Source organism: Caenorhabditis briggsae (assembly GCF_000004555.2).
Source record: "Caenorhabditis briggsae complete genome, chrIII, whole genome shotgun sequence".
NCBI lineage: Eukaryota > Metazoa > Nematoda > Chromadorea > Rhabditida > Rhabditidae > Caenorhabditis > Caenorhabditis briggsae.
In genome coordinates, this window is record NC_013490.2 from 1,261,794 (window position 1) to 1,276,714 (window position 14,921).

General features: G+C 34.8%; 3 protein-coding genes across 3 annotated transcripts; 2 read left to right on the forward strand and 1 right to left on the reverse strand.

Moving 5' to 3' along the window:
• Positions 1-58: 58 nt before the first annotated feature.
• Positions 59-5,281, forward strand: CBG15729 (the record flags this gene model as incomplete). The annotated part of the gene is made up of 9 exons (XM_045243381.1): positions 59-163; positions 1,120-1,281; positions 1,332-1,517; positions 2,371-2,473; positions 2,617-2,742; positions 3,127-3,431; positions 3,917-4,104; positions 4,952-5,094; positions 5,157-5,281. 9 exons carry the CDS (start codon positions 59-61, stop codon positions 5,279-5,281), a joined length of 1,443 nt encoding a protein of 480 aa, XP_045095778.1.
• Positions 5,282-5,580: 299 nt separating this feature from the next.
• Positions 5,581-10,908, forward strand: Cbr-nhr-80 (the record flags this gene model as incomplete). Its single annotated transcript, XM_045243382.1, has 7 exons — positions 5,581-5,593; positions 6,630-6,794; positions 7,735-8,033; positions 8,080-8,313; positions 9,044-9,470; positions 10,521-10,672; positions 10,729-10,908. 7 exons carry the CDS (start codon positions 5,581-5,583, stop codon positions 10,906-10,908), a joined length of 1,470 nt encoding a protein of 489 aa, XP_045095779.1.
• A 94-nt stretch (positions 10,909-11,002) lies between these two features.
• On the reverse strand, positions 11,003-11,995 carry CBG15731 (the record flags this gene model as incomplete). The annotated part of the gene is made up of 3 exons (XM_045243383.1): positions 11,003-11,124; positions 11,174-11,340; positions 11,982-11,995. 3 exons carry the CDS (start codon positions 11,993-11,995, stop codon positions 11,003-11,005), a joined length of 303 nt encoding a protein of 100 aa, XP_045095780.1.
• Positions 11,996-14,921: the final 2,926 nt, after the last annotated feature.

Below are 14,921 nucleotides of genomic sequence, written 5' to 3' on the forward strand. Positions count from 1 at the left end.
TTTTGGAATTTTTGAAATATTTTTTTTCAAAATTCTAAAATTTAGATTTTTCCAGAAAATGAACAAAAATGATTACATTATCCTGGCACAAACTCTAAACACTATTTGCTATGTGATCACAATTGCAGTGGGAATCGGAGGCAACTTTTGGGTTTCTTGGAAGGTGAGCAATCGTTTTTATTCAAAAATTGTATTTTTGTGATTTTTGGAATCCTAAAAAGTGGAAATGTTAGATTTTAAAGGTTTTGATAAGTTTTTAAACCTGGAAAACCAGATTTTACTGTTTATTTTGACCTATAACATCGGTTTTTGCAAATTGAAGATATGGAATTGTTGAGAGAAATGAAGAAAAAACGGGCATAGTTAGGTTTTTCGGAGATTTTTGAGTTTTGAAGGACAAAAAATACACTAAAACCAATCGATTTTTTGAAATAAATGAAAAAATCAAGCGTGGGACTCTTGAAAACCTAAAAAAAGCCTCAAAAATGCATTAAAACTCCCAAAAATCGAGCTTTTTCAAAATTTTGGTCAGATGGCCTAGTGGGTTTTTGGGTATGACAGTTTAAGAATCTCAACACCAGGGTTCGATTCCACCCGGTGGCAAACCTTTTTTGCTTCAGTGTAGAGCATAGCTTAGTGGTTCTGGAAGGTTCTGGATGCTCGATTCATATGTTTTCGAATTTTTGGAAAAAAATTTGATCCTAATAACCTCAAATTTCAGAATTTTCACATTCCAAGAGTCTAGAACCTCCTAGAACCCCTAAACCATGCTCTACACAAAACCAAAAAGACTTTGCCACCGGGTGGAATCGAACCCGGGAGTTGAGAATAGTTAATTTTCACACCCAAAAACCCACTAGGCCACCCGAGCAAATTTTCGAAAAATTTCGATTTTTACTGGTTTTTCATGGATTTTCAGGGGTTTTAAATGTTTTCAACGGTCCCAGACTCAATTTCGCGTTTTTTTGTTCAATATCAAACGGTTTTAATGTATTTTGCTGCTTTAAAACTTAAAAACTACAGTCTGAGCCATCTTGAAGCGTTAAGTGTCAAAATGCTTCATTTTTCCAATTTTTTTTCGGTTTCAAGGGTATTAAAGACGTAATTTTTGGTTTTCAGGTCGGTGTAGTGGTTATGTTCGACAAAACTACAGTACCCCGCAAAGTGGTCTCTCTGATTCTGTTCATTTGCATTGCTGACCTATTCGTCCTGTCACATCTGATTCTATATGTACATTTTCAATTTTATCAGCAGTGGATTTTTGGGTCAATTGTTTGCAAGGTACGGATAACCCAAGAACAAAAATAATCCAAAATCCCTATATTTTTTAGTCATTTTACATCATCGAAGTAGTCAACAAGCTCGTCATCCCGCTCGCCCTCCTTTTAATCAGTCGAGAATCCTACGAATCCGTCAAAATGACGTCACACAAGTGCTCGAAAAAGGGATTGGCACCGTGGACGATTCTGTTCCGGTTGTATGCGGGAATGGCGTTTTGTGCAGTGGTCATGTTGGTGGTGAGTGTTTTTTGAAAATATCTCAAAAACTAGAGAAGCTAGAAGAACGTTGTTAATCACAAAAATGTAAAACACAAAATTTCACACAATTTCCTTTTTTCAAAATGAATCTAGCTTCAAAACTACTCGAGTTACGCCCATTTTTCAATATGAGAGACGCAGAGAAGCAAGAGCGCTCTCGTTTCTCTGCGTCTCTCCCTTGCTGGCGCGCAGCTGCTACTTTAAAGGCGCATAACTCCACTCAAAATTGAGGAATCTCCAAGTTTTAAAAACTTGAATTGTGTAGCTTTTCAAGGGCTACAAAATGTTGTAAAACTTGAAATGGCTGTAATTTGGGATTCAAGAGAAAATGTGGTATTTCCAAAAGTCGCCTAAAGTTGTTTCAAATCGCTGTATCTCAGCTCCTAGGCAGACAATCATGAAACTTTTTATTGTGTTTTCAACACTTTCAGCCACTTTTTGACTTTTAAAGGCTCCATTAACACAATGAGAGACGCAGACAACGAGACTATCTTGCTTCTCTGCGTCTCCTTCCCCTACTAGGAGCACGCGCTAAGTTTAAAGGCGCATACCTCTAAAACTAAGAAAGCTAGAAAAAAGTTGTAAACTACAAAAATGTGTGAAATTTTATTATCTTAATTTTATTTGTTAACATTGTTTTTCTAGCTTTTACGATTTTTAAAATATGACGCCTAGAAGAAGAAATACCATTTTTCACAAATTCAGCTAACCCCAAACTTTGAAGGGTTATATCTCAAAAACCGTTATAGCTAGAAAAGAATTTCCAACTGGAAAAAATATCCTGAATTTTATATTTTATAATTTTTCATATTTAAATCCTAAAAAATTCCAGATCTCGGTGCTCATTTTCGCCGACACCCGAAGGTATAAGATTCCAAGGAAGGGAGTGCTTAATGAAGTGACCGTTTGCAGTTTTCATCCGCCACATCCCTACGGTAATTTTTTTTTAAGATGAAAAAAATTCAAAAGTATAAAAAAGTGAAAGTTTTTACCTCGAATAACTTGAAAAAAAAGAAATTTTCAAAAAAAAATTCTTTTTTTGGAAAAAATTTTTTCAACAAAATTTCAAAATTTTCAGCCACCATCTTCAATGTACTGGCGTTCATCTTTGGGTATGTTCTCACAAGTGCTGCCTACGTGTATTTCTATCTGAGAGTTCCGATAATTCTGAAAAGACGATATTCGTCCATCAGAACTACTTCGAGTGAGTCATTTTTCCTTTTTTCAGAATTTTTGCATTTTTCTCAAAATCTAAAAATCCGAGAAAAGTTTTGTTTACTACAAATTTGTAGAGCACAAAATGCTAGATATTTCAGTTTTTTCAAAATTGATCTAGCTTCAAAACTAGCCGAGTTACACCCCTTTTTGTAATGTGAGAGACGCAGAGCGCTCTCGTTTCTCTGCGTCTCTCACTCCTCCAACTTTGAAGGCTTATATTTCGCGCGCCGTTAGAGCTAGAAAAAATGTTCCAACAGAAAAAATGTTTAAAATTAAATTTTACATCGGAGAGTATAAAAATTCAGAAAATTCCAAAAAAAAATTTTTTTTCAAAAAAAATTTTTTTTTTCAAAAACTTTCAAAACTCCAGGCAGTTCCAACCGTATCAACTGCACATCAATTCTGCGCATTCGTCGTACTGTAACTGCATTTGTCATTGTGTACCTAGTCTGTTGGACTCCTTACTGGTGCCTTTTTTGGCTCCTTTCCTTTTTCCCAATCGCCAATAACTGGATGGTTGTGGTCTCTACGTTTACCCACCTGCTACCGTATATTTCGTGCACCGCGTATCCGGTGATTCTAACAGCAATCAATAAGGGAATTCGAAGTGCACATTCGACAATTATGACTAGTCAGAGAAAGAAGTTGATGACGATTCGAGCTGGGGCTTATCAGGTAACTTTGAAACGAAATATCTCAAAAACCAAGCTAGGAGAATATTTATAACTACCAAAATGTAGAACATAAAATTTTACACAACTTCCTCTTTCCAAAATTCATCTAGCTCTTAAATTAGCCGAGTTACCCCTTTTTGCAAGTCAGAGAGGCGAGAGCGCTCTCGTTTCTCTGCGTCTCCCCCCTCCCTCTCCCTAGTGATGGAGGGCGTGCTTTCCTGGCTTAATTTTAAAACGTTATATCTCAAAAACTAAAACAGCTACTAAATTATTTACAACTACAAAGATGTGTAAAATTTAATGCTTTACAATTTTGTAGTTAAAACAATTTTGCTAGCTATTCTAGTTTTGGAGATACAGCTTGTCAAAAAAGGTAAACTCTTTTTCTCACTATTTTGAGTTTATTTCAAGGACGGTAGGAGCTACAAAAATGGTCCCAACTAGAAAAACGCGCCAAATTACAATCTTAAGCCAAAAAACTTTCAGATGATAACCGCACAACTTGGATTTGTGCAAACGTGGCTGCGAGACGATCAGAATGGCGGCACACTAGCTCCAAGTCTGATTAGTCCCAGATGGAGCTCTTCTGGAAGTGTTGGAATTTCGAAAATCCACGTGTCAAGTGTAGATGTCGAAGAGGATGAGGAGCCACCGACGACTCAGATCTTTTTGTAGTAGATCAAAACTTTTTTGTCTTTTTCGTCATATTTTTTAAGGCATCTCATGTTTTCGGGTCGTTTTTAAAGCTGAAATAAACGTTTTTTTTCAAATCTTCGTGAAAATCGATATTTCTGAAACTATAAAACATCAAGTTAGCTCAAAAATGTGCTCTGGAACCCCTAAAAACCTTTAAAACTGCTAGAATCCCTTAAAAACCACGAAAATCAACGTTTCAAAAAAATTCGGTCAGATGGTTCAGGTGAGTTTGGAATTTTTAATTGGAAAAATCGATATTTTTGAGAAAAATAACCTTAAAAATTGTTTAAAATCTATGAAACCTTCAAAAATTGATAAAAATCTATGTTTTTCAAAAATTTGGTCAGATGGCCTAGTGGATTTTTGGGTATGAGAATTTAAGAATCTCAACACCAGGGTTCGATTCCTTTCGGTGCCAAATTATTTTTGCTTTTGTGTAGAGGTTCTAGAAGCTTCTAGGCACTTGGAATACCGAAAATCTTGAAATTTGAACTCTCAAAAACTTTAGTTTTAGCAATTTTTCGAAAATCGAAATTTTTTGAATTTTTCGCTTTTTTCCCAAATCTGAAAGTCTGAAAAAGGCATCCAGAAGCTCCTTAAACGACTGAATTTTGCTCTACACAAAAGCAAAAAAAGTTTGGCGCCGAGTGGAATCGAACCCTGGTGTTGAGATTCTGAATTTTTCATGTCCAAAAATCCACTGAGCCATCTGACCAAAATTTGGAAAAGAGGGTTTTACATGGTTTTTTACAAACTTTTAACGGTTATATAGGTTTTCAGGCACGTAAAATATGATTTTTCAACTTTTAAACCCCCATTTTACAGTCCGGAATGCGAAATTTGCGCCATGGAGTACAGCAAAGAGAATGTCCCAAAAATTTTGACGGAATGCGGGCATTCGATATGTTCTAATTGTGTGGAACAGTTGGCAAGCAGATATATTAATTGGTATTTGTTATGTCCATTTTGTAAGACACCAACTATTCTAGGCTAATTAGGGGTAATTAATTAATTGATTAATCTTTTTCAGGCAATTTCGACAGACTGGTTATCAATTGTGCACTAATGAATATTGTAAAGGATATTGCAAAATTAAGAGGTCCGGAGCCGGAGCCAGAAGAAGCTCCTGAAAAATCCCATCAAGAAAATAACTAATTAATTAATTGCCCAATTAACTATTTTTTAATTGCTAAGAACACAATAAAACAAGGAAAAAAGTTCACAGAATACCCATTCCTTATCATCTCCCATCGTTTTTTTGGCGGAAAAAAGAGACGGCGAGAGAGTACGCAACTCGAGGAGACGCAGAGAAACGCATCGTTATCAGCTACACTACTCTGTTGCGCGGTCATCGTCTTTTTCTTCTTATTTTGTTGATCACACCATTTTTTATTTTGTTTAGCACTAAATTTTAAGTTTTGAGTACTTTTTTTTTGGATTGAGAGATGAGTAGAATGGGGAAATTGGGTGAGTTTGGAAATTTTAATTTGAAAAATCGATATTTTCGATAAGAATAATTTGAAAAATCAGCTGTGGAACCCTTAAAAACCTATAAAATCTTCAAAAATCCATGAAAATCGAGGTTTTTCCAAAAATTTGCTCAAATGGCTCAGTGGATTTTTGAGCATGAAAATTTAGGAATCCCAACACCAGGGTTCGATTCCACTAGATCCCAAACTTTTTTTGCTTCTGTGAAAAGCAAAAATCAATTGTTCTAGAAGCGTCCAGACGTCTTTTTTCAGATTTTCCGAATTTTTTTTGAAAAATTCAAAAATTTTCGATTTCCAGAAAGTTCCTAAAACTAAAGTTTTTGAGTCTAAAATTTCAAAAACCATCTCTGGAACCCTTGAAAACCTCAAAAATCTCCAAAAAACCATAAAAATCGAGGTTTTTCATAATTTTGCTCAAATGGCGCAGTGGATTTTTGGGCATGAAAATTTAGGAATCTCAACACCGGGGTTCGATTCCACTTGGCGTCAAACTCTTTTTGCTTTTTCGTAGAGCATGATTTAGGGGTTCTAGACGGTTCCAGAAGCTCGAATTATGATTTTTGGAATTTTTGAAAAAAAAAAATGAAAAAATCCAAAATTTCGATTTTTGAAAACTTTTCGAAAAATAGTCGGAAATGACGTTTTCTGATAAAATGAGTATGAAAATCAGCTCTGAAATCCTTTAAAAGCTATAAAACCACTGAAAATTCATGAAAATCGCGATTTTTTAAAAATTTGGTCAAATGGCCTAGTGGGGTTTTGGACATGAAAATTTAGGAATCTCAACACCTGGGTTCAATTCCACCTGGTTCCAAACTTCGTTTGATTTTGCTTAGAGCATGAATTTAAGGTTCTAGAAGGTTCCAGAAGCTCGAATTATGATTTTTCGAATTTTTGAAAAAAAAATAATTTCGAAAAAAATCTTTTTTTTCGAAAATTTTTCTTCTGAAATTTGAAATTATTCAAACAGCCAATTAACCCCTCCTCACCTCCGAATTGAGTATTTTTTTTAGATTCTCCACCTTCTACACGCTGTCTCATCTGCTCGGCTCAAGCGACCGGATTCCATTTTGAGGCTCAGTCATGCTCGGCGTGCGCCGCGTTTTTTCGACGAACCGTTGCACTGACAAAGACTTTTAAGTGTATCACAGGCAAAGATGATTGTGCAGTACACTACAGTAAGTTAATTAGAGGTAATTAGGAGGAGTTCCAGTTTGAATTTTCGGAAAAACTCAAACGGGAAGAGAGATACATAGGAAAGAAGGGTTGGGTGTCTTTAAAGCGTTATATCTCAAAAACTAATAAAGCTATTTAACAATTTCAAATTACAAAAATGTAGATCACAAAATTTTACGTATTTTTCTGTTTTTAAAACTTCTCTAGCTTCAAAACTAGCCAAGTTACACATGTTTTTGCAAGCGAGGAGGCGAGAGCGCTCTCGTTTCTCTGCGTCCCACTCCCCCTCTCTCTCTCGCGCTCGCGAGCTCCCGCGTTTTGGTGGCCAATTTTAAAAGGATTATACCTCAAAAACTATGATAGCTAGAAAAAAGTTGCTAACTAATAAAATGTGTAAAATTTTATGTTTTACAAGTTTGTAGTTTACAAAATTTGGCTAGCATGCCTTGTTTTAGATATACAGCTTTTCAAAGACATTTGGTTCTATTTTCACTAATTTCCATAAATTTCAAATAGCAATGAAGTTTTTTTTAAATTTCAAGCTACGAAAATGAAGAGCACAAAATTCTACACATTTTCATTTTTTCAAAAGTGTTCTAGCTTCAAAACTAGCCGAGTTACACCCCTTTTTTCAAGCGAGGCGGCGAGAGCGCTCTCGTTTCTCTGCGTCTCCCTTGTCCTCTCTCCCTCCCCATTGGAGCGGAGGCCTCAACTTCAAAGCGTTATATCTCAAAAAATATAATAGCTAGAAAAAAGTTGCTAACTAATAAAATGTGTAGCATTTTATGTTCTACAAATTTGTAATTTACAAAATTTTGCTATCTAGCCTAGTTTTAGAGATACGGGTCCTCAAATAAAGTACGTAATTTTTCCGCTATTTTGACCTTATCTCAAGAACGGTTAGAGCTAGAAAAACGAGTTAAACTAGAATAATGTTTCCAGGCATGCACCAAATTTGTCGTAGCTGTCGTCACAAGAAATGTCTGACCAGTGGAATGAAGCCAGCCGGTGTGCAGCCAAAAAAGGGAAATGTGGAGACTGGAAGAGCGTTTTTCACAAAATCCGGGTTGAAAAGAAACAAAAAGTTTGCAAATGTCTCTCCAGTGACAGCAGATGAGGAAAAGTTGGTGGTCGAGAAGATTCCGAAAATCGAGGTCTCCGATTCTACAGTATCCCCCATGGATTCTTCTTCTGTAGAGACAGAGGATTCCAGTCAAATGGATTTGGATGATTTCGTTGTGGTTAGTTTGGGGATTTTGATCCAAAAAATGGATTCTGAAATTCCAGAAAATCCCAACACCTCGAAAAATCTCATCCACACCTTCGACTCGCTCCACAATCACCATGTTTAGCACCCCTGGACCATCCCCGGCATCATTAATGAGTCCAAGTACCCCGAAACCTTCTCTTCCAGATGCTTTAACAGTTTTAATCCGCGAGGAAATGAAATTAGGGGAGCGAAGAAGGCTTTTGTTCAGCGAGAGAGCAGTGGGAACACTTTTAGGGCAAAATCGACAGTGTGTGAGTCTAGTTAAAAACATTTTTCTAGCCCTCAAAAAAAGTGAGAGCGGACCTTTTTTGACAAGCTATATCTCCAAAACTAAACAAGCTAGCAAAATTTTAAAAACAACAAAATTGTAGAGCATAACAATTTACACATTTTACTAGTTAACAACTTTTTTCTATCTTCTCTAGTTTTTGAGATATAACGTTTTGAAGTTGAGGCGCGCGCTCCAAAGGGTGCCCGCTCTAATGGAGGAGACGCAGAGAAACGAGAGCGCTCTCGCTTCTTTGCGTCTCGCTAAAAGAGGGTGTAACTCTGCTAGTTGTTTAAGCTAGAGCAATTTTGAAAAAAGAAGAATGTGGGAAATTTTGTGCTCTGTATCTTTGTATGCTAAACATTTTGAAAATCTCGAATTGCTTCTGAGATTCACATGAGTTTGTGAAAAAATGAACCAGATGTCTTTGAAAGACTATATCTCCAAAACTAAACAAGCTAACTAAATTTTGTTAACTACAAACTTGTGAAGCATAACATTTTACACACTTTACTAGTTGAACAATTTGTTCTAGCTATCATAGTTATTGAGATATGCGCTTTTAAACTAACGTTAACCAATTTTAGTAAATTTTTAGCTGATCATATCTCGGCAGCCTTGATAACTATCGGGATGGGTCCAACTAAAAAAATGTGTTAAATTATATTTTTTAGACATCTAACTTAATTCCAAAAACGATTACCTTTTTTCAGCCCTACAAAAAAGAGGATATCAAGCCATTGGTATTCCATGACTTTCGTCTGACCATCAAAACCCATATAATGCTGGTCTACGAGTGGCTCCAATCGTGGCCAGAGCTCCAGGAATTAGATGATTTCGATCGAATGTCACTTTTACGGAAAGCAGTGCTCATTCACTTTCTTCTCGACCCATCTTTCCTTTCTTATCAAATTGGAGAGCCGGATAAGCTGATAATGCAAAATGGTGGATTTATCTCTACGGCCGACCATCATGGTGTTGGTTGGGAGGATGAACCGGATATCAGTGGAGAGAATAAACGAAAATATTATGTGCCAATTATGAAACAAATTACGGATGAGATCATGCCAGCGATGAAAGCCATGAGCATCACTTTTGAGGAATTTGTCGCGTTAAAAGCGCTAGCCTGCTTTCAAGGAGGTAAGCTGGTCGCGTTTTCCAAGGTTTTAGGGAGAAATAGGTGTTAAACTGAGCTCTAGGACTCTTGAAATTGACTTCAGGGCTTTGGAAAACCTATATAAACTACAAACGTCAATAAAAAACTATGAAAATCGAGATTTTTTGAAATTATGGTCAGGTGGCCTAGTGGGTTTTAGACCCTGAAAATTTATGAATCTCAACACCAGGGTTCGATTCCTCTTGGTGCCAAACTTTTTTTGCTTTTGTGTAGAGCAAGATTTAAGGGTTCTAGAAGCTTTTAGACAATTGGAATTTAGAAAGTTCTGAAATTTGAAGTTTTTGAGATCAAAATTTTTAGAAAAATCGAAATTTTAAAAATCAAGCATCTAGAATCTTCCAGAACTCCTAATTCTTGCTCTACAGAAAAGCAAAAAGAGTTTGCCACCGAGAGGAATCGAACCCCGGTGTTGAGATTCCTAATTTTCATGCTAGAAAATCCACTGAGCCATTTGAGCAAATTTTTGAAAAACTCGTTTTTTATGGTTTTAGATTGATTTTTGGGGGGGTTTTTATAGGTTTTTGAGGGTCCCAGAGTTGATTTCCAATAATTTTAATCATAAAAACCCTAATTTTAGCAAATTTTCAAAAATCAAAAATTTCGGATTTTGTAGAAAACTATTCAAAAATCTGAAAATGGTGAAAAAATCATCTAGAAGCTTCCAGAACCCCTAATTCTTGCTCTAAACAAAAGCAAAAAGAATTTGCCACCGGGTGGAATCGAGCCCTGATGTTGAGATTAGTAGTTTTTCATGTCCAAAAACCCACTGAGCCATCTGACCGAACTTTTGAAAAATCTTGATTTTTATGGATTTTTAGGGGGTTTAATAGTTTTCAAGGGCCCCGAACTCGAATTTTGCATTAATTTCTGCTTGAAATGAGTGGCTATAGTGTATTTTGATACTTCATAGCTCAAGAAATCACCGCCTGAGCCATATTGAAGCGTTTAGTGTCAAATTTAGCGTCAAAATGTTTCATTTTTCTTCATTTTTTCCAGTAAATCTATATTTGCAGGTTTCGAAAATGTGTCCGAGGCAAAGAGACACTTAATTACCCAACAGGTGAATCGAGTACTATCCTCCCTTCACACTCATTATCTAGAAAGTTCTGAGGAGAAAATTGCCGAGCGATTTGGAACAATTGTGCTAATGCTAAGCAATATTTTTGTGAGTTTTGAGTTAATTAGGTCACTAATTAGCAGTTAATTACCCCCTAATTACAGACAGCGGGCAATGATTTCGTGAAGAATCATCGAGAAATTGACATTTTTCATATTTGGGACCTGGATAAATTGGTACTGCAACTTTTGAATTTGGATAAAATCATGGAGACGGAGGCGAGGGAGACCGCGGAGAAACGAGCAATTAGGAACGGAATTAATTTACATAATGAGGGCAATTAACTTTTGATTTTTGACAAAAAAGTGAAGTCTGAGACTTGAAAAATAAAGTTTTTACTTTTTAAATTTTTTTCTTTTGAAAGAGTTAATTGGTCAATTAATCAATTATCTCTGGAGGAACTTCTGGAACTTCAGCTTTTTCCAATTCCTCTCTTATCTTTGCAATTTCCGATACAAATTTAATTAGAGAGAAATTGGTGTGTAGCCTTTTCAAATTTCCTGAAAAAAAAATAAATTTTTAAACTTAATTATTCTTAATTAGCCTTACCATTAATTACACTGGGAAGACTACAATGTGGGCAGTGCAAATAATGATCATAGTAATCATAAGCTGCCTTTTTAGCACAATCCGTGCATATCGAATGTCCACACTCTCTGATAATCAATGCAACTCGTTCTGGGGTGTATTCCAGCTTACATCCATCGCATTTTGGGCTGAAAATTGCTGATTAGAAGGGAAATACATGCAAAAAACAGCTCTAGGACGCTGTAAAACCTATAGAACCGTCAAAAACCCTCCAAAATCTGTTAAAAACCATAAAAATCAACATTTTTCAAAAATTTGCTCAGGTGGCCTAGTGGATTTTTCGATGTAAAAATTTAGGAATCTCAACACCAGGGTTCGATTCCTCTTGGTGCCAAACTTTTTTTGCTTTTGTGTAGAGCAAGATTTAGGGGTTCTAGAAGCTTCTAAACACTTGGAATGTCGAAAATTCTGAAATTTGAAGTTTTTGAGATCACAATTTTTAGAAAATTCTGAAATTTTAAAAAATCACGCATGTAGAAGATTCCAGAACCCCTAATTCTTGCTCTACACAAAAGCAAAAAAAGTTTGGCACCAAGAGGAATCGAACCCTGGTGTTGAGATTCCTAAATTTTTACATCCAAAAATCCACTAGGCCACCTGAGCAAATTTTTGAAAAATGTTGATTTTTATGGTTTTTAACGGGTTTTCAGGGATTTTTAAGGTTTTTAAGTTTTTAAGGGTCCAAACTCGCTTTCCGCATCAATTTTGTATAAAATCCAAATGTTAAAACGTATTTTGATGCATAGAAACTCAAAAAACTTCGAAAAACCCGACCTGAGCCATATTGAAGCGTAAAAGGGATTTTTTGTGATTTTAAAGGTTCTTCTGAATAATTTAGTTCAAAAAACCTTAGTTTCTGCAATTTTCCGAAAAGTTCGGGAAAATTTTTTTCGCAAATTTTTTTCTCGAAAATCTGAAAATCCGAAAAAATGCTGGTAGAAGCTTTCAGAACCACTAATTCTTGCTTTAAACAAAAGCAAAAAAAGTTTGACGCCAGGTGGAATCGAACCCTGTTGTTGAGATTCCTAAATTTTCATGTCCAAAAATCCACTAAACCACGAGAGCAAATTTTTGAAAAACCTTGTTCTTCATGAATTTCAGCGGAATTTTAGGGGTTTTATAGGTTTTCAAGGGTCCCAGAGCTAATTTTTTTAAAAATTATCTTGCTCTAAATACAGAATTTCCCTCACCATGGAAGCAGCAACAATAAAATAGCCTCCGGCTTTTGCTTCACTTCAACGACAGCTACAGTAGGAGCCACAGCATCAAATTCTGGTGGTGCCAAATCGGTCCATTCAACTTGGTTATGATAAATTAAGTATAAATCCAATGTAGCAAAATAGGAAATCAAAGAAAATATGATTTGAATGAATGCGATGGCTACAGTATCCCAAATATCAGTTGAGAATATTTTTGCTAGTCGGATAGAGATAATTAGGGGCGCTAAATGAATGAAAAATGCGCCAACTACTGATTCCGGTGAAGCATTGATGTCACATTTGATAAGATAGTGATAATTCACGAATATGAAGAGTGGGATGGAGAGAAAGAAGAATTTCAGGAGTAGGAGTTGCTGAAATTTTTGGGTATTTTGAGGAAAAGAAAAAAAAATATTTTTTCGTAATTCGTAATATTCTGAAAATTGGTAAAAATTGAAAACTCGAAAAATCTTAAAATTTCCAATTTTTTGAAATTTCAGATTTTTAAAGATTGTTAAAAAATTTTAGAAGCTTTGAATTTAAAAAAATCTGAAAATTCGGAAAATTTCGAAAAATTTTCAAGAAATTGGAATTTTCAGAAAAGAAAAAATATTTCCGCAAAATCTGAAATTTTGAAAAAAAAATTGAAAATTCTGTAAATTTCAAAAAAAAAGAAAATTCAGGAAATCCTGAAAATTTCTTTCAAATCTGAATCTGAGAATTTCAAAATTCTTAAAATTCTTAAATTTTCAAAAAATCGAAAAAATGAAAATTCTAAAAATTTCAAAAAAATCCGAAAATCTTCAAATTCTAAAAATTCTCGAAATTCTGTAAATTCTAAGAATTTCAAAACATTCAAATATCTGGATTTTTCAGAAAATTTAACGTTTCTAGAAGTTTCAGAATTTAAGACTTCATATTCTGAAAATCTCAAAAAATTGAAAATTCTGAAAATTATAAAAATTGAAAATTCTAAAATAATTAGTTTATAGAGGATTTCAAATTTTCTGAAAATTCAAAAATTTTAACCTTAAAATTTCAGATTTTAACCTTAAAATTTCAGATTTTCAGCAAAAAAGAGCAAGAAAAACGGTGGAAAATGAGCGAAAATAGAGTTTTAGGCCCAAAATAATTTATTTTCGTATTTTTGTTTTTCGAAAAAAAAGGATAAATCCGTTGCCTAGCAACCAAAAGGATCAAAACTCTTTAAGAGAAATTAGAAGAAAAATAATGAGCAGTTTGAAAACTTTGAGGGAGAAAATTAATGGAAAAAAACAAAAAAAAAGAAATAGGATGGCAACAGGAATGCATAGAAACCGAAGAAAAACCCGGAAATCGGATATTGAACCTGAAAATAATTGCGAAATTCAGCCTCAAACCCCTTAAAAACCTATAAACCCCCAAAAAATCCATCAAAAACTATGTAAATCAAGATTTTTCGAAATTTTGGTCAGATGGCCTAGTGGTTTTTTGGACACGAAAATTTAGGAGTCTCAACACCAGGGTTCGATTCCACTCGGTGGCAAACCTTTTTTGCTTTTATTTAGAGTATGGTTTAGGAGTTCCGGATGTTTTTTTTTCAGATTTTCAGATTTTCGGAAAATTTTTTGAAAATTCAAAAATTTCGATTTCCAAAAAGTATCTAATATTGAGGTTTTTTAGTTTAAAAAGTTAAAAGTCATCTCTGGAACCCAAGAAAACCCCCAAAAACTCATGAAAAATCATAAAAATCGCGATTTTTTAAAATTTTGGTCAGATGGCCTGGTGGACTTTTGGATGAGCAAATCTACTAATCTCAACACTATGGTTCGACACTATGGTTTGAAACAGAAAATGTAAATGTGAAATTCAGCTTCAACCCCCCTTTAAAGCCTATGAAACCCCAAAAAAGCTTTCAGAACGGTTTTTTTTCAAGTTTTAAGGCTTTTGGAAAAGTGAAAATTCCGAAAAATCGATTTTCAGAAGAAAAGAAGGCAAAAATAATGTTTTCAGATGAATTCATTGTGAAAAACAGCTCTGGGACTCTAGAAAACCTAGAAAACCTCTCAAATTTGATGAAAATCGGGATTTTCTAAAAATTTGGTCAGGTGGCCTAGTGGATTTTTGGACATGGAAATAACGAATCTCAACACCAGGGTTCGATTCCACTTGATGCTAAATTTTTTTTGTTTTTGTGAAAAGCAATATTTAGGGGTTCCGGAAGCTTCAAGACGTCTTTTTTCAGATTTTCAGATTATCGGAATTTTTTTTTGCAAAAATTCAAAAATGTTCGATTTCCAGAAAGTTCCTAAATGTAAGGTTTTTGAGCCTAAAAAGGTTAAAAATCATCTCTGAAACCCTTGTAAATTTTGAGAATCTCCAAAAAAACTATAAAAATCGCAAAAACCAAAATCTTCAAGAATTTTTCAGTTTTGTCAAAAAACAACCGAGTTACGGTAATATTACATTTTTTGGGTCCCACCACGAAAATTTCGAAAAAAACAAAAGTGTTCAAATATAGTCATGTTTAT